The 27,493-nt window shown below is 53.1% G+C and overlaps 1 protein-coding gene across 9 annotated transcripts in view; it reads left to right on the top strand.

Annotated features, from left to right (window-relative positions):
* SPECC1L (sperm antigen with calponin homology and coiled-coil domains 1 like) overlaps window positions 1–27,493 on the top strand; it is an 84,480-nt gene that overhangs the window by 16,121 nt on the left and 40,866 nt on the right. For 4 of the 9 annotated variants that reach the window (XM_055404850.2, XM_088828370.1, XM_088828372.1 and 1 more), the window contains 4 exons: window positions 7,468–7,657; window positions 11,559–11,712; window positions 15,152–16,788; window positions 17,743–17,950. In XM_055404850.2, coding sequence (XP_055260825.2) covers window positions 7,484–7,657; window positions 11,559–11,712; window positions 15,152–16,788; window positions 17,743–17,950 — 2,173 coding nt within the window. In that variant the 5' untranslated portion in view covers window positions 7,468–7,483. Of the gene's footprint in view, window positions 1–4,141; window positions 4,341–7,467; window positions 7,658–11,558; window positions 11,713–15,151; window positions 16,789–17,742; window positions 17,951–27,493 lie in introns of those variants that run through there. The other 5 variants (XM_055404856.2, XM_055404855.2, XM_088828371.1 and 2 more) reach the window with 4 other exon arrangements.

Below are 27,493 nucleotides of genomic sequence, written 5' to 3'. Positions count from 1 at the left end.
AGTAGAAATTACACAGCTATGAAAAGGAGACGGTGGAGTGTTTGCTGTTCAGTGTTTTCATTGTGTCTGTGTGTTTGGAAGTGTTCATACTAAAATGTTATCAGGGAAAAAGGAAAGCAACTTAGCAGGAGTTTGTGTGAAAGGGCCTTGTAGCATTGGGCGACCATGAACTGAGCCTGAGCCTCTGGTAGCTCCTGGCCAAGCAGGGCTTTCTCTTAAGTTAAGCGAGGCTCCACATCTGGAAAGGGGAGGTAGGAGCAGACCGGGCTCTGCTTGCAGACCGTGTCCTCTAGCGTCTGGGAGGTGGGGGTGCGGCCCATGAAGGGAGTGCGTGCCGGCCCTCAGGTCTGGGCAAGCTGTGGACTGAGGGCGCTTCTGAGCGTAGAGCTCGCTCTGGGGCGGCGAGGCCCTTCCAGCCCCAGGCCCCTCCGTGCGCCCTTCGGCATGCTCTGCTTGGCCCCAGGTTTCTCTGTAGGAAGGACCCCAGTCAGGGCAGCGCCGCCTTCAACCCTCAGCCCCCTTCTCTGTTCTGAGCAGACTCAGGTCTGTGGGGGCCTGTGCCGTCGCCATGTCTGCCCTGCACCTCCCTCTCTGCTCCCGCCACAGCCTGCCCATGTACAGACCTCGGGTTTCAGTGGGATTTGTAAAGGATGGGCATCTGTTCACGTAGGCGCCTCACTCGTCCCCTGGACTGTGGGCCCCTGAAAAGTAGGTGCAAGTGAAGTCGTGTCTGCCTCTTTGTGAGCCCATGGGCTGTAGCCCACCAGGCTCCTCCATCCCCAGGCCAGAATACTGCGGTGGGTTGCCGTTTCCTTCTCCAGGGGACCTTCCCGACCCAGGGGTTGAACCCGGGTCTCCCGCACTGCAGGCGGACACTTTCCTGTCCGAGCCACCAGGGAAAAGTAGGTGTTTGAGTCTTCGTCGGCTCAGGGTGTCCGTGTGTTCACTTGTGGCTCCTTTCACTTGCTTCCGGTGGCGACCGAGGAAGAGCAGAGAGCCCAAGGAGGGTCCTGGAACGACCCGAGGAAGAGCAGAGAGCCCAAGGAGGGTCCTGGAACGCAGGGACAGAAAGCCAGACCCTTATCGCCCTCCCCTCCCGAGGAAGAGCAGAGAGCCCAAGGAGGGTCCTGGAACGCAGGGACAGAAAGCCAGACCCTTATCGCCCTCCCCTCCCGAGGAAGAGCAGAGAGCCCAAGGAGGGTCCTGGAACGCAGGGACAGAAAGCCAGACCCGTATCGCCCTCCCCTCCCCCGTGCTGTGACCGTCAACGGACCAGCATCAGGCGCCTCCCCTCCTACCCCCAGGGAGGTGTCCGCCCTGCTGGTCCCCACCCGGCGTACACGCCTCATCTGGTCAGCAAGTGACCCGCAAGACCCCAGTCCCACTCCCTGTACCCTGGGTGTAAAGTGGACTAAGGACCCCTATTCAGCGTCGGTTCTCCCTTGAGCTGGCCCGCTGTTTTAACAGCGTCTCCCCCTCTGATAAACTTTATTTCCCTCTCATTGAGTCTCATATCTGGAGATTCTTTTCCAGCCTGCACCTGGACCATGACACTTTGCAGAGAACCGGTGTTTGGTTCATCTTGGCACAAAACACATGTTCGGTGCCTGTTGAGGAAGCAGTGCCTTGCCTCCTGACTTAGTGGTTAGCACCCTCCGCTTTCTGGTGGGGGCCAGGGGGACACGCTACATGTGCGGTTTCCTATAAGAGGCCTCCAGGATACTTTGCATTTTTAAGAGCCGCAGTTTGACTTGTAAGTAGTGTTTGATCTGCCGCTTGTGGAAGGCGGGGTGGCCCTTTGTTTTCCTTCGGTGATTCCTGGTACCTGTAGAGGACACGCCCACTTCCTGTGTGGCTGGGGATGTGTAATTAGCTTTAGGCCGGGCTCCTGGAGCGGTCAGTCCTGTCCGGGGACATCCTGGTGAGAGGTCTGGCCACCCAGGCTGAGCGCGGGCCCATTTCTATAAATGGGAGCAGTTGTATCTCTGCCCTTGCCTAGCAAAGAATTCTTTTAAATGAAAAAGTCGCAGGTCTCTGCAGATTAATAGGATCATGGCTAAGGTTTTTACATTTACAGTTGTAACATAATACATACTGATTTGGACCTGGTACTAAGTTTTCTAAAATCTCTCCGAAAGGTCACTTTTATGTTAAATAGCATAGTAAGTAATTACACCTTCAAAATGAAACAGATGGGTCAAGAGTACCAGTGCTGACCCCTAGGACGAGTAGATGAGTCCAGAAGGGGCAGACTGAGGGTGTAACTTCAGGCTGTTACGTTTTATTCGTCTCTCGCAAAGTCTTCGTGAAGATAAAAGTTGCCTGTTTCTGAGGAAGCACTGTGTATGGTTGCCTTGGAGGCCGTGTGGATTGGTGGGCAGGGTGAGGGGTTTGGGCGGGGACTGCTGTCACTTAAGAATGGCTGACTCGGGGAGTCACCCCATCCGCCCTGCCTGTGGGCCTCAGGGACTGTGCCGGGTGCGGTGCCTGCCCACGGGGGCTCGGGACGCCAGTGTCTTCCCATTTCGGGGGCAGTGCATATATTCTGATGTTTTTATCTTTAAGAAACGTTTACTATTTTAAGAAACAGTACTTGAGAAATACAAGTGACACACCCGTGGATTGTTGTTATTTGAGCTTGTCCTGAGCGCATGCAGAAACTCAGCATCCATCCTGTTCTGTGAGGAGAGTTGCTTTTTATCCCCCCACACTTGTCTTCGCTGGGCTGGAGCTGGTGATGCCCTGTGGGGGGAGGTGCCTTGTCTGTGCACGGCTCTGGGGCCCTGGGGGGTGCTGTGTGAGTGTGCAGGGTGCTGCGAGTGTGTGCGGGGTGCTGCGTGTGTGTGCGGGGTGCTGTGTGTGCGGGGACCTCACAGCCGCTTCGTTGCTCCCCCAGACCCGGGCTTCCGGCGAGCCATCTCTACTCCTTAGCCTGGTGCAGGCGGCCAGGGTCTCTGGTCAACCTGTTTTGGAGGATCCTTGACCTTAATAGAGGTCATTTTAGAAAATTGTAGATGTTTGTTTTTTTTCCTGACCAGTCTCAGTAATTGGTGGACACTGTTGACATTTTACCGGTGGGGGCCCTGGAATTCTCGCCGCAATGAAGTGACAGTTCTGCGGTATACAAACTCCTCTTGAAGCCTGAGAAACTTGGGAATATCTTGCTAAATTATTTATGTAGATAGAAAAAAACAAACTTACGACTGAGTCTAGAATCTTAATTGCACAAAGAAAGCTTTTTTAAAGTATATTTTTTGGTATATGTGGAAGTTTCCAAGATTGCAATTACTGTAGACACTGAGGGGAAATTGTTCTGTTCTCAGCTTTTTGAAGTATGTTAGGGTTCTCCGGAGAGAGAGATGGAGAAGGAAATGGCAACCCACTCCAACATTCTTGCCTGGAGAATCCCATGGACTGTAGCCTGTCAGGCTCCTCTGTCCACTGGGTCAAAAGAGTTGGACACGACTTAGCCACCGCCACCAGAGAGCAAGCCAGTAGGACAGAAGGAGCCTTGTTAAAACGGGTTGGCTTCCGCAGCGACGGGGGCTCAGGCGTCCCAAGGCTTGCAGTTGGCAGGCTGGGCCCCCCCCAGAGAGTTGGTAGCAGAAAACACCAACTTCCCACCTCAAGCCAGCAAGGAAGAGTTCCATCGGACTCCAGCCTTTTTGTTCTATTCACGTCTTCACTTAGTTGGGTAAGGCCCACCGACATTAAGGAGAACAATAAGCTTCACCCACCCAGTGAATTCAATTATTGATCTCAATCAGAAATGCCCTTACACCCAGAATACTGTTCGACAAAATGTCTGGGTGCCCCGGGGCTTAAGTTGACAGAAGATCAGCCATGTCCCACAAGTGTGGCTTTCCCTTTCAGACAGTGACGTTGTTGAGAGCACGTGTGGGAGACGGCGTGTTGCAGGACCTCGTGCCCAAGTCACGGCTGTTTTTGCCTGTCACAGTGATTCAGCGTAGAGCTGTGGATGTCCGACTGTTTAATTCCTAGTACACTCTTGCTTGAACAGTTATATGTAGAAATTTATGTGTGTTTTACTGTAAATCATTTTCACATTGTTGGCACATTGTGTAGACATTTTTAGAAAGAATGCATGTAATAAATATGTTGTCTTTGGATTTCATTTCAGCAGTGAAGGTGTGCTTACATATTTGTCAGAGAGAGGGGACCGGTGGTGAGAACCGCTGGTCCGAGAGGGTGCCCCGGACTCCACGTTGCCAGTCCGCCGGGCTGGTCTGTCTGCGTCTCGGCGCCCTGAGAGCTGCCACTGCGCTTCTGTCCCCTTTCAGACACCTGCATGACCGCAGCCCTCCTCTTTATCTGGTCAGGTACTTTACAGCACTGGGGTCTGCTTTCTAGAAGTTCTGGTTTGATGTCATCGGTTTCCCTAAAGAATAGCACTATTCAGAAGTAATTCACGTGCCGCGCAGCTCACCCACTAAAATGTAAAATTTGGGAGTTATCGGACGATTCAGCGTTTAGAACTGCATGCTTTCACTGCCGAGGGCCCGAGGTCAAACCCTAAGCTGGGGAACTGAGATCCCGGAAGTCTCACAGTACAGCCAAAAAAAAGATGTACATTCAGTGGTTTTTAGTATATTGACAGGGTTACCACCGACCCAAAGCGAGTTTAGATGTTTCATCCCGTTAGCAGTTAGGACTCCGTCTCCTGCCCCTCGCAGCCTGCGTTCCGCTCTCTGCCCCTGGGTGGGCTTCCCTGGGAAGTTTGTGTGAGTGGGTGCCGCAGAGCGCATGCTCCTGTGCATCTGCTTCTGTGACCTGATGGTGTTGTCAAGGCTCGTTCATGTCGTGCCACTTACACCCCAGCAGTAAATAGTCCACTGGACGCATAGACCGCGTCTGTGTGAGTGTGTGTGTGCGCTCGGTCGCGCGTGACTCTGCGGCCCCGTGGGCCGGAGCCCATAGGATTCCCCAGGCAAGAGTGCTGGAGTGGGTTGCTGTTTCCTCCTCCAGGGGGTCCTCCCGGCCCAGGGATCTAACCCGCCTCTCCTGCATTGGCAGGCAGATTCTTCACCGCTGAGCCTCCGGGGAGGCCCTTACGTCCTGTTTGTCAATTAAAGGACATTTAAAATGGAAACGAAAGTTATTTTGTATGCAGAAAGCGTGTAAACAGAGAACTATATGATAATGTATATCCAATAAGTAACAAATCCATGCTAATAAGCAAAACGTTATTTAAATGCTAGCAAAGAATTCTGCCCTGGTTTAATTGGTCATTTTTCAGGTTGTTTGGGTCTTTTCCCTTTTTTTGACCATCATGCATAATATTCCGTGGACATTTGTACCTGAGTTTTTGTGTGGACAAATGTTTTCATTTCTCTTGGGTATATATCCAGTAGTGGAATTGCTGGGCCTGTGTTTACCACTTGAGGAACTGCGAGACGGTGTTCCAAGGTGGCGACTCCGGTTTGCGTTTCCGCCAGCAGCCTGTGAGGGCCAGTCATGCCACATCCTTGCCAGTGTTTGTCAGGGGCGGTCTCCCCGCTCGTTAGCCACCCTCGTGAGTGGGGAGCGGCTGCTCACTGGCTGTAGCTCTGGGCAGAGACGGTGACAGTCTCCCCGCTCATAGCCACCCTCGTGAGTGGGGAGCGGCTGCTCACTTGGCTGTACCTCTGGGCAGAGATGGTGACAGTCTCCCCACTCATAGCTACCCTCGTGAGTGGGGAGCGGCTGTTCACTTGGCTGTACCTCTGGGCAGAGACGGTGACAGTCGCACTAGGCGGATGTCAGGTGCCCAGGAGCCGCCTGTGGGCAGCACAGGTGGGCACAGGACAGCTTCATTGTTGCAGTAAGTTTCCTTGGGTTGTGCAGACCAAGGAAAAGTTTAGAGAATGGGAACAGGGCTGAGTGGTGTGGGAAGGAGGGCTGCCCTGGAATTTGGAGCAGAGAAACTTCGGGGAACCATTGACAAGACAAGAGACTTAGAAAAGAGAAGCTGATACAAGAGGAAAGTGAGAGGCTGAAGGAAAGGTTCTTAGGGTCTTGATTTTTCTACAGAATCAACTTAGTGCTAGGCCCAACCCGATTCTTTGCTCGCACAGGGAGAAGAGCAGAGTTGCTGGTTGGCAGGGGGCAGCATAGCCGTGTTGCATTGTTTCAGGAGGCATCTGTCTGGGTCATTTTCAGTGTCCTCTGGGAGCCTGGAGCGAGCAGCTGGTGGATCTGAACTCGAGGGAGCGCCGGCCCTGGGCCGAGCGCTCATGGGGTGCGGAAGAAGAAGGCTGCAAGCTTGAGAGTGAGCAGACGGTGATCTGATCACCAAGTGCGGCATTTTCTGGAAGGAATCACCAAGAAGTTGGGGGAAGGCTGGAGAGGAGCCAGAGGTCTCGCTGTGCTTTGCTTGTGGTGTGCGGTGTTAATCACAGCGCTCTTTCTGCTCTGAGGCCTTACCAAGGAGCGGCGGAGCGGAGCCCCTTCCTTCTGCCTCATTGTTCTGCCACCAGACCAGTTGGTGCAGTTTGTGTCAGGTCGGGCAAGATGAATCTGGAGCGTTTGAGCACAGTCTGGGTGAAGGGGTCGTTGAGGCTGTTGGAAGGAACCTTTTCTCTTCCAAAAGGTTGTTCTGTAAGTTTCCCTTTATTTTTCATAGTGTGTGGAAACCTTCCTAAAGCAGACCAGCCTCTCTTTTGTGCTCAGCGTCACGGTCTGTAAAGGCCCTTACATTCTCAGCAGACTTTCATTTCTGTTAGCTGTGTTACTTGCTTTTCCTGGGCCCTGCCACTGTGTCTTTGCAGACATGATCTTACTGTAGAGACCGTTTTCCAGCTCTGCTGATCGAGGTGTGTTGAGCGGTTGTTCTGGCCACAGTTCTGTGTGCTCTGTGTTACCCCAGGTCCTCTAAGCTGTGAAATCCGGTCTGTTCCACTTAGGTGGAAGGTTTCCTGTCACGGTTCTTACAGGTGTATAGAACGCCCTTCCTTTCTGAATGAAACGTTGAGTCTTATGTTCTGATAAGGCATTTTGGAGCTTCCTCTTGATAAAAGAGATATGCTGGGAAATATATTTAGATCCTGATGTTGGAGTTTCTGGGCTGTTTTGCTGGTTTATGTGCAACGTCACGACAAATATTTGAACCTAGGACTGTGCTGGATAATTTGGAAAGTGTGATCACCGTGGAGACCTGTAAAGTGGCTCATCCTCACTGCCAGGACAGTTATTGCGTCTCTGCACATGCGTTGTGTTGGCTCCTTCCGTTAGAGATCTGGGGTCTTCTTTGTACTGAGAGAACTGAAATGCACAGAGTAACTTCCGATCAGTAGTGTTCAAGAAGGAAGTGCATTCTGATTAACAAGTCTAAGAGTTTTTCCTCCTTATTTTCTGTAACGACACCTAGCTTTTAGACATTTTTATTTCATGGTAGGATCCTTCGAAAACAAATTTCTAAAGTGCTTTCTTGCAGTTTTGTTCTCGGTATAACGCCATTTCTCTCCACAGATTTGCCTGTAAATGCATGACGAAGAGGCAACCCAGAATGAAGAAAGCAAGCAGGAGTGCTGGCTCAGCGCCTAAGGTGTCGGGGATAAGCAGAGCGCAGGCGGCAGACAGAGCCAGGCCCGAGAACAGCTCCTCAGCCTCTGCGGGCAGCAGGCCTGCGAAGCCCGGGGCCGCAGCAGCATTGTCAAAGGTATTCATGTGGCGTGTTGACACGCACGGCGGGTGTAGGAGGAGCGTGTTTCCCTACGAGGTCTGACCTTCTCCACAAACGCCGTGTCAGTTCAGCCTCTGCTGTGAACTGTTTGTGAAGGGGCTCACGGTGTGGTGGACTTAACTGGTGTTGGGTCTGTCTTTACCAGTGACACTGGGTGGCAGCTCGCTTGTGAGCAGAGCGCTGTGCCTGTGGGGCAGAGGCCCCTTCCGGGAGCCCGTGGAGCACGGCGTGGAGGCGAGTCATTGGCAGGAACAGCTCAAGTACCGGGAAATGGTTGGCTGTCTGGGAGAGCAGGAGAGCGGTGTGCGCCCTTTCCAGCAGAGCAGCGCTGTTTCTGCCTGAGGAGGCTTGATGGGGTGCGCATGTGTGCAGGATCTGACCAGACGGCCAGTGCGACGTTCCCGATCTTCCACACGGGTTCTCCCCGCCCCACCCTTTATTACGCTGCCCCGAAGACTGTGCTGATCAGTGTTAATCCCACGGAGAACCGGGTGCTGTTAGTGTAGTTAGAGCATGACTGGCGTTCTCATCACACCCCTTCCTGTGGAAGCTGGTTTGCTCCCTGTTGGTCACAGGGAGTGAGGTGTTGGAGCCCCAGCTTCGGGGGCAGGCCGGCCAGGCTGGCCGTGTGCGCCCTCAGGCTGCGGTCAGAAGGCAGTGGCGCGCGGGGCCTAGCTCAGGGCCAGGCCTGCATGAGTGAGGGCAACAGGGCTTCTGCGATCCAGCCCGGGAAGCGTCCTCGGCCCGGTTTGTCCCTGGCAGCGGCAGCCTCCCCGCGGTGCTCAGTGTCTGTGGGGGGCCGGCTCTGGGCCTTTCCTGCTGGTCTGGTGTTTGGTTCGGTGGGCAGAGAGCCCCGTGGTCTCCCTGCAGTCTCTCTCAGGCCAGAATTCGTTGTGCTTGTTCTTTGCTTGCTCGTTTTGGGGTGGAGACTTTGCCTCTGCAGAAAACCTGGAGCGCATTGCTGCTTGTCTGATGGGCAGAAACCAAGCGGTGCCTGAAACACAGTCTTTCCAGAAGCCTCTGTCCATGCAGGGCTTCATGGACTGTGACTTAACTATTTTAAGAAGCGCCTCACAGGGCGCCTTGCAGGAACAGCTGATGAGGGACTTCCTCGTATGTGTGGAAAGGTCTAGCAGAATGTGCTAGTTTTCCTATGCCAAGGTTGTTGAACCTGAAGACAGACTCGTTCCAGGGTCTGGACGATGCCCCCAGGTTTCTCCTTGCGGCGGCCCTGCGGAGTGGCTGGTGTCACCCTGTGACCCTGGGGCTGTACCCGGAGTCGACCTTTGCCCTGCTTCTTCAGTCCGAGTCAGCGTGCTGAGCCGTTTCCTCTAGGACAGAGCTGCCTCTCCTATAGGAGAGCCGGGATTTTCTGCCTGCCACTCAGCTGCTGGGCTGTCTTTGTAGCGGAGCGCGTGTGTAGCTGGGTGACCTGTGACTTACGGGGCTGGAGGAGCAGGTTGAAGCGTTGGCACGGGACATGCACACGGCCAGCCGGGTTGCCGCCTCCTCTCTGGCAGGCAGTGTCTCTGCGGTTCACTCTGGAGTGCGCCCTGAGCGTGTCCGGGCTCGAGGGGCGTGGACCCCGTTGGTGGCACCTGGTCTTGAGCAGTGAGTACTTGTGCATGGCCAGGCGGAGAGAGCCGTGTTCTCGCTGTGTGGCTGTGTGCCGGCGTCCGTGGCCTGGGCTCCTCTCAGCTGGCTGCTGTTTTGTGGTGTCGTGTGTGTGCGCACGCTGGGGAGGGGCATGCAAGGGGCGACGCTGTCCCGTCCCCGCGGCAAGCGCGGTCACTGAAGGAGATACAGGTCGTTGAGTAGAAGGTGGGCTGAGAAGGCCGGAAGGAGAGAAGGAGGCAGTGAAAGTGGGAAACTGGAAACAGCAAACGGGCTTGGAGAGCCCACAGACCTAAGTGTTATTTTATCTAACCCCATGTTTGACCGTGCTTCTCCAGTATATGGCCACTTCCCACAACCCAGATTCATTCCTGGAACTGATTAGCCTTGATGATTAACCCTGAGAGTGAAGTGTTCGACTTGTAATCACTTAGGTGCCGTGCGCACACACCGGCTTCCGCAGCACCCACACGAGATCTGTCAGTGCCCAGCACTCACGGAACATGTGGCACTGTTCGTGCCGTTGTGGGGTGCGGCGACGGGCCTTTCTTCCTGTTTTAAAGAATAACGTATTACTCTTGTGCTGCCCTGGGTCTTCATTGCTGGGCGCACGCTTGCTTTGGCTGCAGCGAGTGAGGGCCCCTCTCGAGCTGCGGTGCACAGGCTTCTCTCGAAGTGCGGGCTCTAGGCCGCCAGGCTCCAACAGCTGCAGCGCAGTTTCCTCAGGTGCGGGCTGCGGGGTCCAGAGGTCACGGCCTGCAGGCTCCAGAGGTCACGGCCTGCAGGAGTTGGGACACAAGGGCTTCAGTTCCTTTGTGGCCTGGGATCTTCCGAGACCAGAGATTGAGCCCATGCTCCACGCACTGGCAGGCGGACCCTTGTCCACTGTACTACCAGGGAAGTCCCGTTTCTTTTGTTTTTTGGCTGCAAACAAGGATCGAACCCAGCCTAGCATGGAAAGTGTCAGTTCCTAACCACCGGACTGACAGGAAGTCTCCAAGTTTATGCATTTCTTTGCTTCTAATTTCAAATGTTGTTTGTGGCTAGATCTAGTGAGATGCAGAAAAGGACGACTTCACCTTAGTGGGCAAAACTTTTGGATCTTTATTTACCTAAAAAATGGTTTTATTTATTTTTGGCTGTGGTGGGTCTTGGATACGGTTTGGGCTCTCTCGTTGCGGTGCGTGAGCTTCCTGCTGTGGTGGCTCCTCTTGTTGTGGAGCGCAGGCTCTAGGCATTGGGCCTCAGTGGCTGCGGCTCGTGGGCCCAGCAGTGTGGCTCCCGGGCTGCAGAGCGCAGGCTGGGTTTTGGTGGCACGCGGCCTTAGTTGCTCCGAGGCATATGAGATTTCCCCGGGTCAGGGGTCAAAGCCCATCTCCTACTTTGGCAGGTGGATTCTTTACCTGCCAAAGAACCGGGGAAGCCCTGGTTCTTTGATTTAAAAGTACGTTTTTGTTTTTTCTCCCATAGATCTTTAGCTCCTCTGTGTTCTCTCTCGTTTCTAGGAGAAGTAAAATCAGATTTCTTCACTTTTTTTTCTTAAGTAATAATTTTATGCCCAACCCAGTTATCTAGAGTACTTGTTTCCTTTTTAAAAAGCTCATGTTTTTCAGTCACCTTCATAAAACATAAATCAAATGGTCTTTCTCAAGTAGAACGATCATTGAATCTTCACTGTAACCATGAAGTCTCTAGTTTTTTGTTTGTATGTTATGTGGGCTTTTTAAAAAATCCCCTTCTTTCAATTTTAGCTTAGGCTACCAAAAAAAAAAATAGATAAAGGTTAAAAAAATAACCCTCAGAGTAACGTCTGTTAGATGCCGGCCTCCTTTCTCACTGGATCGCTTCAGAGCAGTGGAGGCTCTTCCTCACTCTGAGTGCTGCTTCTCTCGAAACTGACTGGTGGCGTGCGGTGCGACTCCGCTGGTTGCTGAGTCACAGCCTAGACGAGGGGTAGCAAGTAGGGTGTCCTCACTTCTCACCCTCACTGAATCTGGCACGTGGGGGCATACAGGGGGCTCCCATGACATCTTTTGAGTCCATTGTGATTTTCATAGTTTTAAAAAGATGTTGAGGCTGTTTATGAGCCAGCGAGAAGGTTCCGTTGCTGCAGCACCAAGCCATGTGCTGCTTGGTAGCTGCCAGGAGGTCTTTGCAGAGGCCTTGGACTCAGCCTGAAAGTCACGGGCTCTGGTTAAGGTCAGAATGTTATTTAATCTCGCTTTATCTAACCAGCTTGTTTTTAATCTTCCATTGCTTCTAGACCAAGAGCAGTGATGACCTTTTAGCTGGGATGGCTGGAGGGGTGACCGTGACCAATGGTGTCAAAGGGAAGAAGAACGCCTGCTCTTCCACCGCGCCATCCGCGCCCGCCCCTGCCATGAGCGCTGCGGAGAACAGGTCCAGGACCGGCACAGGTGCGCGCTCGGCGGGGTCACGCTGCTCTGTGTCGTGCAGGCGGGGCGGTGGTGTTCAGGGACTGCCGTTTTGTCCTCGGGAACATCTAACCTGTGCACAGCTGTCTGGTATTTCGTCTCCACATGCTCGTCTCCCTGTCACTTGAGGGCCATCTTCAGCTCTGTGATGCCTGCCTTCAGTTCCAGGTGTCATCCACACATATCTGATTATCTCTGAAAGATAAGGGCGCTTTTAAAAATACATTCACAATGCCATTATCAGGCCTTAAAATAATCATGTTTCAAATCGTTAGTTATTCAGTAAATATTTAAATTTCCAACTGTCTTATAAATATTACATACATACACTTACTTATTTGTTTGGATTAGGATTTACCAGGATTCACTTAAGGTCCACATATAGTAACTGCAGGTGTCTCTTAAGTCTTCATTTTTAAATCTGTGAGTTCACCCCGCCCCTTTTTTTCCTCGCAATTTACTTTTTGTAGAAACTGGTTGTTTGACCTGCAGAGTTTCTGGATTTTATTTCCTCCTCTTTGGCCATGTCATGTGGCTTGCAGGATCTTCGTTTCCTCACCAGGGATCGAACCCAGGCCCCAGGAGTGAAAGCACGAAGTCCTAACCACTGGCCCTCCAGGGAATGCCCTCTGGTGATCTGGATTCTGGTGTCACACTCCTGTGACGCCCGAGACCGTGCTCCTGAGTTCTCTGTTCACTGTCAGTGTCCCTGGATTTAGAGCCTTGATGGGACAGACTTAGGCTCCTCCCCTACTCCCGCCCACTCCTGCACCCAGGACCGTTGTCTGTCCATCTGCCTGTGGTGTCTGGCTGACTCCCGCTCCCTGGCGTTAGCAGCCTCTGATACTCGGTGCCTGGATCCATTCATTCCAGTCCTGCTGTCTTTCTTCCTTCATTAGCAGCAGTGTTTTTTACGATCTTCTTCTGTAGAGTCCAGAGAGTAACGCTTTCATATGCTGCTTCTCACACTGAAAGAAGAAAACTTGGAAACTTCCAGCAGTCTCAAGATTCTGCGTTGGCAGTAAGCATGTGAAAGCAGATTGGCAGAAACTAGAGCAGGCCCTCCTGCTCTCGTTGAGTTCAGGTTCTTGCCCCCTCTGTGTGTACGGGACGCCTCCTCAGCTGGCCGTCCCGCCTTGATGCTCTGTGGGTCTTCCTCCCACCCAGACCCGGGCCCACGCTGATTGCAGTGGTGCGGTCACCAGGAGGGGACGTGGACAGCCGCACTCGGCTCTACAGGTGTCACCCCGTCTTCTCTTCACCGCAGCCCTGGAGGTCGAGGCCATCCTCAGAGGTGGCTCTCAGCTCAGCATCGTGAGAGCCCTGCACAGGAAGCTGCAGTGTCCCGCCCAGGCCATGCACCCATTCGCTCGGCAAATGCTTCCTGGGCGCCCATTCTGTGCCAGGCCTCAGAGCTGGTGATGGAGCACCCTGGACCGTAGGTCTCCACCCTGGAGCCTGGGTCGTCACCACGTTAAACACTCTGGCTTGTGTGCGGAAAAGTAGATCCAGTACTCTGATCCCTCTCATCCCTTCCCTCCCCAGCCTTCACAGTTTCCCTGTGTGCAGACACGGGCTTCCCTGCTGGCCTGCCTCCCGCCCTCACGAGCTGCCTTCAGCGGTCACCTCCCCAGGCCCTCTACCCCGTCTTTCCCCTCCCCAGCCTCCCTCTGCAACCACTCCTCTGCCTGTGAAACCTAGTGCAGATTCCTTACCCATCCCTGTTCCCGCGAGGAGCGGGCTCTTCTCCATGAGCGTGGCCTCCCTCTGCTCCATTGCCCTGACCCCACGCCCCTCCTGCTGCCCCTCCCCCGCTGCCCTGACCCCACGCCCCTCCTGCTGCTCTGCCTCCTGCTCCTGCCTCACGAGGCGTCCTCTGGCTCACTGTCCAGCACAGTGCTCCTCTGGGTTTCTTTCCTGCTCAAGAAAATTCACTGAACATTGTTGCTGTGACTCCCTGAATCCTTGCTGGTGTTCGAGGCCTGTGGAAGCCTTCCTCTCCTGCTCCATCTGCCACGTGACCTCACTTTTCCTTCCTGTGTTTGATGCCGCTTCCACCACCTCGTCCTCGACTGCCGAGGCCACCAGCACCCCCGCCTGTGCTCCCCCGGAGCTGCGGCAGAATCAGGGGCTCTTCCCACATCGTCCCCCATCAGGCAGAGCTTCCACTCTCTGCCCCCTGGTTAGCCTGGTGCTGACATGTGAGGAACCAGTTGGCTCGTTAAGAGTAGTTATTGGTCAGGTCTAGGGTTTATTTTTCAAAGTAAAAAAGAGTCTAATGATTGAAGTATTCGTGGATAAACACGTTCTTTTTACATTAAATACACGGTCATGTCAATCGTTTGCACAAGTTTAAAACTTTAGTAGTTGGTCACACGGTGACTTGTTTGATGACTGTGTTACTAGGCCTTAACATTGATGCTGCATCATTTTCTAACACCGATAAAGGCTGAGTGGGTCCTGGTAAGTTGGAGGTTCTGCCGCACGGCCTGCCTGCATTTGAATCTTGGCTCGCATGTAATGGCAGATTATTTATCATCTCTTTTTGGGTTTCTTCATCTGTAAAACAGGATGATGGTAATGAAGCCTGTGTAAATGACTGTGTATGAGCTGTTAATACATGTGTGTGGTGAGAATAAGTGCACGCTGCCTGTTTTAGTAATTCTTATTATTGGTGCTGTTTGTGTGACACTTCCCAAGTGGCGCAGTGGTAGAAATCTGTCTGCCAGTGCCAGAAACGCAGCTTCCATCCCTGGGTCGGGAAGACCCCCTTGAAGAAGGGGAAGTGGCAGCCCCCTGCAGTGTTCTTGCCTGGGAAGTTCCACGAACAGAGGAGCCGGGTGGTCTACCGTCCGTAGGGTTGCAAAGGCTAGGCCATGACCGAGCGACGGCACACACACACGTGGCATTTCGCGATGTGAAAGTTGTTTTGCGTTTTCTTTGAGCGTGGTTTCTGTGTGCGTTGGGGCAGCTCAGGGGCTTTGTTTGTCCAGAGGCAGCCTCTCCCTTCTGGTCACCCGGGTCTTCCTCCACCTTCCGCTTCTGCAGGTGGTTTGCTGTGTGACTGGCTGTCCCTCGAGGCTCCTCCCTATAGCCTCCCCTGGACACTGGGCTCCAGCCAGCTGTTGAAATCCGTGGTTTAGGATTCAGGTCCATGTGTACTGAGATACAGTTCACATTCCATAGAACTTGCCCCTTTACAGCATGCAGCTCAGTGTGTAACGTCTTTTTTCACTGATAAATAAAGGGTGATTGATCTTCCTGTTTGGAGGGAGCAGAACTTGACAGTCACCGGACTCAGGCAGGGCTGGTGTGGCAGTCCCTGTGCAGCCCTTAGACCGCTCCTTGTTGACCCGGGGCCTGACCGCGCGCCCGTCTCTTGCTCACTTTCTGCCTTGAACTCTCTGTCTTCCTCACACAGGCACGAGCTCTTCGACCAAGCGGAGCACTTGCGCAGGTAATAAAGAGTCCAGTTCTGCTAGAGAGAGAGTGCGTGAGCGCACCCGACTAAACCAGAGCAAAAAACTGCCTTCTGCAGGTCAGGGCGCTAATGACGTGGCGTCGGCCAAACGCTCACGCAGCCGCATGGCTGCGGAATGCGACGTCCGCATGAGCAAGTCCAAGTCGGACAATCAGATCAGCGACAAAGCTGCTCTGGAGGCCAGAGTGAAGGATCTTCTCACCTTGGCCAAAACCAAGGACGTGGAGATTTTACATCTGCGGAGCGAGCTCCGGGACATGCGTGCTCAGCTGGGCATCAGCGAGGACCCCCTTACCGAGGGCGATGAGAAGTCCGAGGAGAAGGAAGCCAGCATCGCGCACCAGCCGACTGACGTGGAGTCCACCTTGCTGCAGCTGCAGGAGCAGAACGCCGCCATCCGTGAAGAGCTCAACCAGCTGAAGAATGAGAACCGGATGCTGAAGGACCGGCTGAACGCGCTGGGCTTCTCCTTGGAGCAGAGGCTGGACCATTCCGAAAAGCTGTGTGGCTATCAGTCCCTGAGCCCAGAGATCGCCCCTGGTAGCCAGAGCGACGGTGGGGGGACGCTGACCTCCTCGGTGGAGGGCTCGGCCCCTGGCTCGGTGGAGGATCTGCTGAGCCAGGATGAAAGCACGCTCATGGACCATCAGCACAGCAACTCCCTGGACAACCTGGACAGTGAGTGCAGTGAGGTGTACCAGCCCCTCACGTCCAGCGACGACGCCCTGGACGCGCCCTCGTCCTCGGAGTCAGAAGGCCTCCCGAGCGTGGAGCGTGCTCGGAAGGGGAGCAGCGGGAACGCCAGCGAAGTGTCAGTCGCGTGCCTGACGGAGCGGATCCACCAGATGGAAGAGAACCAGCACAGCACCAGCGAAGAGCTGCAGGCCACGCTGCAGGAACTGGCTGACCTGCAGCAGGTCACCCAGGAGCTGAGCAGCGAGAACGAGAGGCTCGGCGAGGAGAAGGCCATCCTCATGGAGTCGCTGTGCCAGCAGAGCGACAGGCTGGAGCTCTTCAGCCGGCAGATTGAGTATTTCCGCTCCCTCCTGGACGAGCATCACATCTCCTACGTCATCGACGAAGACGTGAAAAGCGGTCGCTACATGGAGCTGGAGCAGCGCTACATGGACCTCGCTGAGAACACCCGTTTCGAACGGGAGCAGCTCCTTGGCGTCCAGCAGCACCTCAGCAACACGCTGAAGATGGCCGAGCAGGACAATAAGGAGGCCCAGGAGCTGATCGGGGCGCTCAAGGAGCGGAGCCACCACATGGAGCGGGCTGTCGAGTGCGAGCAGAAGGGCAGGGCAGCCCTGGCCGCCACGCTGGAGGAGCTCACAGCCACCCTGGCCAGCGACCAGATGGAGATGAACCGCCTGAAGGCCCAGCTGGAGAACGAGAAGCAGAAAGTGGCGGAGCTGTACTCTCTCCATAACTCTGGGGACAAGTCTGACATTCAGGACCTCCTGGAGAGCGTCAGGCTGGACAAAGAGAAAGCAGAGAGTCTGGCCAGCAGCCTACAGGAAGACCTGGCCCACACCCGCAATGATGCCAACCGGCTGCAGGACGCTGTCGCAAAGGTACTGTTTACATGGAGGGTTCTGGAGCCACGTGAAGTGGCTGTAGTACACAGCATGCTTCCCAAGAGCCGGCAGCCCAGGCGGTGTGCCACTGGCTTTTCCTCAGGTGATCTTTTTCGAAGCTGCTGGTCTTGGGATGGGGTGAAAAGTGTTCTTGTAATGATGTCACTTCCACTCTCACTTTTTCACTTGGTCCTGCCTGTGAAAGGCTAAGGCTGGAGTCACGCCTGACAGAAGTTGTCCCCAGTTCTGGGTGTGCCCAGGGGAGTGTGTCATGCAGTGTCACAGCGCCCTGTGGCTGTAGTTTGACACAAGGAAAACGGAGAGCCGGAGTTCCAGTCTGTGCGGCAGCAGCTCTGCCTCCTCTTCTCCTTCTGTGGTGTGGTTTTTCAAGTAGAGTTCTATGAGTTTGGGTTAAGCTGCTGTGCAGTTTGTATGAAAGTCTGTTGTTCTTAATAATGTAAATCTTAATTTTTTAAGGGATGACTTTCAGACATGCAGTTTAGGAGATAGATTTGTTGGCGCGTACATGTTGGGGGGCCCCCATGAACAAAGTTTGACAGTATTTGAGAATTTTTCGTTTCTCTTTTTAATTTGATATTGAAACCATCAGAAAGCAGACATCATTTTTGTGGGAAAGCGTGTTAATCATTGATGAGATGCATGCCTTCAGTCCAAACTTTGGAGAAGGGAAAACTTCCAAAACCTCTTCGTAAGTACTGCAGCGAGGTTCAGTGTGGTGTCAGCGTGAGTTCAGTGGTGTGGCAGTGTGCCGTGCTGACACGTGTTGTGTGACGTCCGACTCACTGGATGCCCACAGTGGTCACATGGCCCTCCTCACTCTCGCAGAGCAGTGCCCACTTCGCTCCCAGCCCAGGCGGCCTGTGCCTCCGTCCTGGGACTTAGCTTAGAATAGCACTCACTTTCCTGATCTGCACCGTCGATTTCACACAGGTAGAAGACGAATACCGCGCCTTTCAAGAGGAAGCTAAGAAGCAAATAGAAGATCTGAACATGACCTTAGAAAAAGTACGATCAGAGCTGGAAGAAAAAGAGACAGAAAGGAGTGACATGAAAGAAACGATCTTTGAACTTGAAGACGAAGTGGAGCAGCACCGGGCGGTGAAGCTTCACGACAACCTCATCATCTCCGACTTGGAGAGTAAGTGAGGCCCCGCCCGCGGGGACAATGCACGTGGTGCCAGCCTGGGGCCAGGGCTGGGGACATGGGGCTCGGTGGGGTCCTGCATGCCCATCTCCACCTTAGAGAGTGAGGTCCCCCCAACCCATGGGGACAATGCAGACTCATCTCCGACTTACAGAGTAAGTGAGGTTCCCCTGCCCGTGGGGACAGTGCCCGCTCAAAATGGACGGGTGGGGTGGCTCTGCCCGGGCAGGGTTCCGGGGTAGCAGCGCTGTGGCTGGGCAGACAACGTGTGGGCTGGAGCCTCACAGCACCTCCTGTCTCCCAGCCGCTGTTTTGCTCCTGAAGGACTGTTACACAGAAGCATCTCTTTAAAACTGCTTAACTATGAAAAATCATTTCAGTGAGATGTTAATGGGGCTGTTCGCTTTCTGGACCTTATGAAAAGCCATTTATCATCAGTGTCTGGTGGTTGCAAGTGTAGCGAGACCAAAAGCTATTGGTCTTTAGGCCACAGCTCAGGTTTTTGCTTATCTATTTAATTTTCTCCTTTCCATGAAGACTTTATGGTCAGGTAGATTTGGAACTTGGATTTTGAGTTGCTCTGTTTGCTTTTTTAAAGGATTTTTAAAAACTATTTTGTAGTTATTTCAGACTTATAAAAAAAGTTGCAAAAATAGTACAGGTATTTCTGTGTGGAAAATTTGATGAAAATGGAAGTTTGCATGATCCTCTCACAGACTGTGTATTATGTTGCAAGTGAGGAAAAAAATAGACAGTGGAACAGTTGGACAACACTGTGACAGGGGCACGTGGGTATGGCCAGGCCACATTCTGGCTGAGACGCGACTGCAGCTGGTCACAAAGCAACCTTGAAGACGAAAGGTGAGGAAGGTTGTGCTGGAAGAACTGAGTGGTACTGTGTCCCCAAAGATGCCGGAGTCGTGAAGGACCGAGGCTGCGGGGGAGCTCCAGGCTGCAGGAGTGGGGAGGGGCCAGCTCCTGCTCCCTTGCCAGCTGGGCCCCAGGCCGCCCTCAGGCTGTGGGGACAGATGTCAGCATAAATGCTAGCGTTATGAAGGACCGAGGCTGCGGGGGAGCTCCAGGCTGCAGGAGTGGGGACGGGCCAGCCCCTGCTCCCTTGCCAGCTGGGCCCCGGGCTGCCCTGAGGCCCTGGGGACAGACATCGGCATAAACACATGAGGTGGACAGCCCACTGGGTCTGAGTGTTGGTAGGGACCACACGCTGCGTTACGCGGGGTGAGGGGCGTAGCGTGTGTCCTTGACGAAGGAAGGGTGAATAAGGCGGACGGGCGGGGGGCGGGGACGGCAGGTGACGGGACGCGGTGCGCCGTTACGTTCGGCGAGGCCGAGTGAGGGCGCCTGGGTGTCCAGGTCCTGGCCCTCGTGCTACTTCTTGTGTCTTTTTGTAACTTTCAAGTGATTCCCAAACGATCCTTTTAAAAGCTCTTATGTACTCTTTACCTGGATTCCTTGAAAATCAACGAATTTTGAGTTGTAATGCCTGCTAAGGACGGCCGGGTGGGGATGGGGAGGGTGGAGGTGACCTTTCTGGATGCCTGGTGGTTTCTTAGTCTCCCAGTCGTGTCTGACTCTTTGTGACCCCGTGGACCGAGCACGCCAGGCTTCCTTGTCCTTCACCACCTTCCAGAGTTTGTCGAAACCCACGTCCATCGAGTCGGTGATGCTGTCCACCATCTCATCCTCTGTCGCCTCCTTCTCCTCCCGCCCTCAAACTTTCCCAGCATCAGGGTCTTTTCCAATAAGTTGGCTCTTTGCATCAGGTGGCCAGAGTATTGGAGCTTCAGCTTCAGTCCTTCCAGTGACTATTCAGGACTGATTTCCTTTAGAATTTACTGGTTTGATCTCCTTGCAGCCCAAGGAACTCTCAAGAGTCTTCTCCAGCACCACAGTTCAAAGCATTAATTCTTTCGCGTTCAGCCTTCTTTATGGTCCAACTCACATCCATACATGACTACTGGAAAAACCATAGCTTTGGACATTTGTGGGCAAAGTGACATCTCTGATTTTTAATATGCTGTCTAGCTTTTTGTCCAAGGAGCAAGCATCTTTTAATTTCATGGCTGTAGTCACCGTTCACAGTAGTTTTGGAACCCAAGAGAATAAAGTCTGTTGTAAGTCAGTCATGGTTTCATTTTTTTCTCCATCTGTTTGCCATGAAGTCATGGGACCAGATGCCATGATCTTAGTTTTTTTGAATGTTGGGTTCTAAGTCAGCTTTTTCGCTCTCCTCTTTCACCTTCATCAAGAGGCTCTTTAGTTCTTCGCTTTCTGCCATTAAGATGGTGTCATCTTGCATATCTGAGGTTATGGAAATTTCTCCCAGCAACCTTGATTCCAGCTTGTGATTCATCCAACCCGGCATTTCACATGATGTATTCTGCGTAGAACTTAAATAAGCAGGGCGACGATACAGTCTTAATGACATACTCCTTTCCCAATTTTGAACTAGTCTGCAGGGCCTTGACCTGCTCCCAGGTCAACGTGGGTGCACGGGTGCGGGGGCCTTGACCTGCTCCCAGGAGACGGGGGTGCACGGGTGCGGGGGCCTTGACCTGCTCCCAGGAGACGGGGGTGCACGGGTGCGGGGCCTTGACCTGCTCCCAGGAGACGGGGGTGCACGGGTGCGGGGGCCTTGACCTGCTCCCAGGTCAACGTGGGTGCATGGGCGCGGGGGCCTTGACCTGCTCCCAGGTCAACGTGGGTGCGCGGGTGCGTGGGTGCACGGGTGCGGGGGCCTTGACCTGCTCCCAGGTCAACGTGGGTGCACGGGTGCGGGGGCCTTGACCTGCTCCCAGGAGACGGGGGGGCGTTGTTTGCTGGAGCCCTCAAGGTGTCTGGTGGCGATTCTGAGCTCTGGCTGGTTGACCCGGCATTTGTAGGATGATCTCAGGGCTATTCAGGCTATTCCACAGTGTGAGGATACTGAAACGGCTTGGGACTGTATCCCTGAGAGACATAGTGATGCACTTTTTCATCTAAAGTTTTAGAAAACTTTGAGTTTAACGTTTATGTCTAGTTTGTATTTCATTGTCTCTGAACTGAGAGAGTTACTTCATTTTGCTTCCTAAATACAGACGATTCTAAAGTTTCAATTAACTTGGGAGTTCGGTATCTTCTTTTACTACAGATAATAGCCTTTTCCCTTGCAGACCTTCTGCTTTGAATGTGGAAAGAGTGACACCTTGTGGTAATTGGGGTGATAGCTAGAAAACTGTTAGAGGTTTCCAGGGAAAAAATTTTCCATATCGATGCTAAAATAAAAATTACATAAACAGGGTATGGATTTTAATTATAAAATGGCTGAAAATCCTTAATAAAATCTTTTAGCCATGTAGTTTCTCTCCCCAATTTTAAAAAAAATGTTTTATTTTGTATTTGGGTATTGCCAATTATGGAAACAGTGGCTGACTTTATTTTTCTGGGCTCCAAAATCATGCGGATGGTGCCTGCAGCCATGGAATTAAAAGACGCTTGCTCCTTGGAAGGAAAGATATAACCAACCTAGACAGCGTGTGAAAAAGTAGAGACGTTACTTTGCTGACAAAGGTCTATTTAGTCAAAGCTATGATTTTTCCAGTGGTCATGTATGGATGTGAGAGTTGGACCGTAAAGAAAGCTGAGCACTGAAGAATTGATGCTTTTGAACTGTGGTGTTGGAGAAGACTCTTAAGAATCCCTTGGACTACAAGGAGATCCAACCAGCCCATTCTAAAGGAACTCAACCCTGAATAGTCATTGGAAGGACTGATGCTGAAACTAAAGCTCCCATACTTTGGCCACCTGGTTCGAAGAACTGACTCATTTGAAAAGACTCTGATGCTGGGAAAGATTGAAGGCAGGAGGAGAAGGGGATGACAGAGGATGAGATGGTTGGATGGCATCACTGACTCAATGGACATGAGTTTGAGCAAGTTCCGGGAGTTGGTGATGGACAGGAAGCCTGGCATGCTGTAGTCCATGGGGTTGCGAAGAGTCGAACATGACTGAGCGACTGAACTGAACTGAAAGCTGATTAATGGGCTTCCCTGCTGGTTCAGCGGGTAGAGAATCCACCTTCAGTGCAGGAGACACAGGTTTGATCCCTGGGTCGGGAAGATTCCCTGGAGGAGGGAATGGCAACCTGCTTCAGTACTCTTGCCTGGGAAATCACACGGACGGAAGAGCCTGGTGTGCTGCGGTCCCTGGGGTCGCACAGAGTCGGAAGTGACTGAGTGTGAGCACAGAAACAGTAGCTGGTTGACGACACTGTGGGCAGCAGAGGGGCTCAGCCGGGCGCATGCGCGGCCCCTCCCAGCCGCGCAGACTGCCGCGCCACACTGGGCAAGTTCCCTGCGCTGTACAGTAGGTCCTTGTTGGTTTCCCATTTTAAATAGAGCTGTGTGTGCATGTCCAGTTGTTTGAAATAACAAGCCGAAACATGCAGAAGTACCTGGACAGTTGTGCGGCAGTTAGCGCCCCTGCCTGGATGCGGCGGTCGGTGGTGTCCTGCAGCGTTTACCTTCTGAGTGTGTGTTTAGCTGAACCAGTTGGCAGTCAGCTGTGGACACTGACCTGAGTATTTCAGCACTTTCTCTTTGTATCCTTGTAACCACGGTGCAGTACCACAGTTAGCAAAGCGAGGCATACGTTCTCAGAATCATCGAATACCCCGTGTGCAGAGTTTCCAGCTGACCCTAGAACGCCCTTTATAGTTGTTTGATAGGATCCAGGATCCAGACACATTTCATGTAATTTATTGTTTATAGCTACATAATCTGATAGGAGTTAGTTTTTTCCTGAAGAATTCTAGCATTTGGGGTGCATGCTAAGTCAGCACTTGATTTAGGGGAGTCCATGAAAGGGAATGCTGCTAATTGGGAAATGAGGGTTTTCTTCCTGTGGAATGAAGGCATCACCGTAGCCAGTTTTAGAACCTTTTTAGTCCCACCCCCCCCCCAAAGAAATCCTGCACCCATTAGTAGTCACCGATCATTTATCCCAGCGTCATTCTGACTTTGGTATTAATAGGATTTCAGAACAGCTGTTGTGAATGTACTCAGGACATGGAGGAAAGCGTTCTTGTCATGATGAACAAACAGTAAATCTCCAGAGAAGTAAAAGCTGTTAAAAAGGAACCTAGTAGGTATTCTGGAACTGAAAAATTAGATAGCAAATACAAAAAGTTACTGAGTCATTTAAACTGAAAATCACAGATGTAGAAGAGCCACTGACCTTGAATGTCAATCCGTAGACATTATCCAGGGAGAAAGAAGGCTGGAAACAACGAGCAGGGCTTCCTTGGTGTCTGTGGGGCAGGACTGCACAGCATGTGTGTAGTCAGGGGTCCACATGGCCCCGTGGAGAGCTCAGCACCGTGTAGACCTGGAGGGCGTGCCGGGCTGGCCTGGCCTGTGGTTTCCTCCGCGATGGGAAGGTCTGAGTAGCAACTCTCCCAGTAGATACTCTTTAAGACTTCCAGCTCAGGATGATGGCCTGAGGTCATATGTATCTCCTTTCCCTCCCAAAGTCCTTGGGACATGGCGGGAGAGATATTATAAAAATACTCTGAACAGTAGAGCAAAGAGTAAACAGGGGAGGGGTCCAAGAGTTCTGAGCAGTCTCTGGAAGACTGCAGAGCCGATGGAGTTGGACGTGGGCGTCAGTGGGGATAGAGGGGTCTGCAGCCTAGGGGACTTTGCATCTCTCAGTACTGCCATCCCCAGCCGTGCCCCTGGGCTGAGGGCACCGATCCTCCCCGTGGGTCTGAGGCTGAGGCATAAGGCCCTGGGGATCCTTACACCCCTCCTCTGTTGGGCGCCGGCTCTGCTGTTGACCCAACGCTGCTCCTGCGCTCGTCTCTGTCTAAGGAAGGTGGCAATATGGGCCCAGGGGCCCCCAGCACCACGCCCTCCGTACTGTGCCAGGGGTACCTGCAGGCTGCCGTGTTGCCTTGAAAAGGAGACCACACAGAGGACAAGGCAGTGGAACGGGCACGGGCGCACACCCTGTCACCTCAGCAGAAACCGCTTTTTCCCTCTTGTGTGTCCAGAGTGTTTCCCCCCCACCCCCTCCCGAGGCTCCTGTCATCAGCAGAGCCTTCCTTTAGCCAGTTGTTCCGTCCAGAATCGTGCAGGAGTCTCTGATGCGAATCATTCTCTGTGAGTAAGAAAGACCAGCCGACGTTTTAATACTTTCTTGTTGTTTAGTCAAGCCCGACTCTTTGCAACCCCATAGACTATTACCCGCCAGGTGCCTCTGTCCATGGGATTTCCCAGGCGAGAGTGCTAGAGCCGGTTGCCATTTTCTTCTCCAGGGGATCTTCCTGATCCAGGGATAGAATCTCTGTCTCCTGCATTGGCAGGCAGATTCTTTACCGCTGAGCCACTAGGAAAGCACCTTTTAACACCTTAGAAGAGCTTAGACGCGAATAGCAGAAAGAAACAGCTCAACAGAGCCTCCAAAATAAAGCTGCTAACATGCCAAGCAAAACACAGCTGCCTGGTATCAGGAACAGTGGCGCCAGCAAGACCTCAGGTCCAGCTTAGCCGTGACCTCGCCTCCCACTTGCTGTCTTCGTAGCCCTGTTCTCTGCACACTTGCAGCTGTGTTCTGCCCTCTGTAGTACCTGAGGTTCGGGCCAGCTGGGGCCTGGCATCCTGATGCATGGAAGTTGATGACCGTGGTGAGCATGGCAGCTCAAGACGAGAGAACAGGCAGGAGCACGAGGAGGAAGGCCGTGTCTTGCTGTGATGAGACGAGCTGGACGGCACGGTACTGGGGAGCCTTCGTGGAGAAGAGTCATGATTAAGATTTTCAGTTCAGTGAAGCACCAGAATGCTAATGAGTGGCACTGGGAGAAGCGTTTGTAATGTACATCAGATACGCAGGGAGGCTCAGTAAGACTCGAGCAGCCCATTAGTTAAATGACCTGTGTGGGTCAGTCGGTCAGAGAAGACACAGCAAGATGCCTGACTTCTGAAAAAAGCAGTGAAACTCAAAACAGGATGGTGGTGTGAAGAATTTAAAAGAGCGCTGACATGGAAGAGAGGAGAAAATGGTCCTTCCTGGAGTATCGATCGGAATCTTTACGAATATAACAGTGCCAAGCAGCCTGTTTGCAGAAGTCTGCTCTTCGGAGACATCCTGAAGAGTTTGCTGCTGTAAACATGGATGTGGCTGCTCCTGAGTTGCGGGTCACCACGGAGACCAGGAGACCACCTATATTCTCAACAGTGAGGTCCAGTTAGAAGCCCGTGGGCTCGGTGCGCCCCTTCCACGGCTGCCCTTTCACCAGCCAGGGTGGACAAGCCAGGTCGGTGTGCACAGGCCAGAGAAGCGTGTGTGTGAGAGAAAGCACGCCCCGGGGATGAGCCGGGTGTGTTCCTTCTGTGATCAAGCCTGTGGCAGTTTTACTGGAGCATCGCACTCAGACGGTAGCCAGCCATCGTGGTGTTCCTGAAGAAACGCTGATCTCAGTGTGTTCCATCCCGTAAGTCCTCTAACTGGGTGACTTCTCAGAAAGAATTCTGCATTCTCGGGTGGGCTGCCTTGGATCCTGTTGATAGTTTCAGGTGGTCCTTCAGCACCTTTTCTCCTTCTGGAGATGTGTCCTCAAGTAACATCTGAGCAACCGAAGGCACTCGCAATGTTGATGAGAAACCCTGGAATCGTTCTGACCTGTTAATAGGAGGTCGCTGAGACAAATCACGGTATTTCCAGTTGATGGAGTATGATTGTGGCCATCAGGATGGTGCTGCGGGTCTGTGTTTATTGATGAAAATGTCCAGTAGCTACTGACTCATGGGAGAGCTTGTGGAGCAGTAGAAATAGTATAATTTTTTTCTGTAAACATGTATCACTTTTAGAATCAAGGGGTAAAAGTTATAGCCACATTTTGGAAGAGGGATAAAAATGAGTAAAATCAAAATTAAAAAGTAGCAATAGGGACTTCCCTGGCAGTCCATTGGGTTAAACCTGCACACTTCCAAGGTAGGGGATGCGGGTTCAAGCCCTGGGTGGGGAGTTAAAATCCTGCATGCTGAGGCATGGCCAAAACATAAAATACAAAGACAAATGAAAGTAGTAAATGGTTTATTTTAAACTCCCGTGTATCCTCCTCCTGCATTAGGGGCTCTGTTTGGGGGGTACAGCTGTGGCCTGGTGGCTGGCTGCCTGTGGCCCCGCCCCTGGCCCTGAGGGGTGCAGCTTTAGCTGACAGGTTCCTGAGTCCTTCCTATCTCTGAAAACGGCACCTGACGGCCATTGGCGGCCCTGACCGGATGCAGGGGCCCAGCTGAGCACTGGGTATGTTCTGGTATCAGAGGGCAGGAAAGCTTGCGGGGACTTCACACCGCAGGGGTCGTGGGGGGTCCCGTGGCGAGGTTGCTGCCCACAGCGCCCGCAGTGGGTCGGGCCCATGGCCGGAAGTGGTGCGGAGGCCTGGCTGACGGTTCTGGTTCATTGTCAATGCTGGGTCTTGCCGGTGGGAAGATTGTGAACCCCACTGTTAGATGGGCAGGCCGGTGCCCAGAATTGTTCAGAGCAAGGTTGGCCCGGTGACAGTGAGAACAGAGACGTGCCAATTTCTAGAGTAAAAGCAGCGTTGTAAAGGGAGGTCGCTGCAGTTCTGTTCTTTGATAGAAGGTGATGTTGCGTGTGAGATGGTGGCAGTAGATGGCAGCATCTCCCACTCAGGGCTGTGAGGTGGGAACTGTGTGTAAAGGCCCCAGGGTGACCGAGCCCCACGCTGCCCTGTGTGACAGGCTGCTGCCCAGCCCCCTCACAGCGAGGACCGGGCCGCAGGCGCCCGTGTCTCCAGCGGGGAGAGGCCTGCCCTGTGTGACAGGCCGCTGCCCAGTCCCCTCCAGCGAGGACTGGGCCACAGGCGCCCGAGTCTCCAGGGGGAGAGGCCTGTTGTCACTTTCGGTGCTCCTGTGAAGGATAAACAGTAAGATTCCCTGGAGCCTCTTGAAGTGCTTCGTTCAGCCTGAATGTGTCCACTGGCTGTCGGCGTCCTTCTGGTTAAGTGGGGACACAAAAACAGTGAACACGCGGTGCTGAGGGCAGAGGAATGTCCTTTGAGAGCCGTGGTTACGTGAACCGTGTGGCCGTGAACGCAGAGGCTGGTCAGGAGAAAAGGATCAGCGCGAAAGAGTGAAAGCTGGGGATTTTATGGGGAGCCTGAGATGGCCGTGTGCCTAAAACGCCTGAGGGCCAGGGCAGTAAGACCTGCAGCCGTGCGGCTCATGTGAGGTACCTTACGCGGCAGGCGGTATGCCACCAGAGGGGAAGGAAAGCAGCTTTCAGCAGAGGCGAGATGCCCACGTTTCTGCTTTGCTGGTTTTAACCGTGAAGTAGCTTTTGCACGTAAGTGTAGTGCAGATGAGAGGCCGTGACCCCTAGTGTTTTCCACACTAGAAACGGTCCTTGTTCCTTGACTATGTCTGCTGGTATCACCAAGACCCCGATTTCATCTGCACGTAGGTCAGACAGAGCCCAGTTCCCTCTGGTTCCAGAGTCATCCTCGCCTAGGGGTAC

The sequence above is a fragment of the Moschus berezovskii genome, chromosome 19 (genome assembly GCF_049115385.1).
Source record: "Moschus berezovskii isolate FMDL1 chromosome 19, NW_MosBer_1.0, whole genome shotgun sequence".
In the NCBI taxonomy this organism is placed as follows: domain Eukaryota; kingdom Metazoa; phylum Chordata; class Mammalia; order Artiodactyla; family Moschidae; genus Moschus; species Moschus berezovskii.
This window is presented reverse-complemented; position numbering and strand designations above follow the sequence as displayed.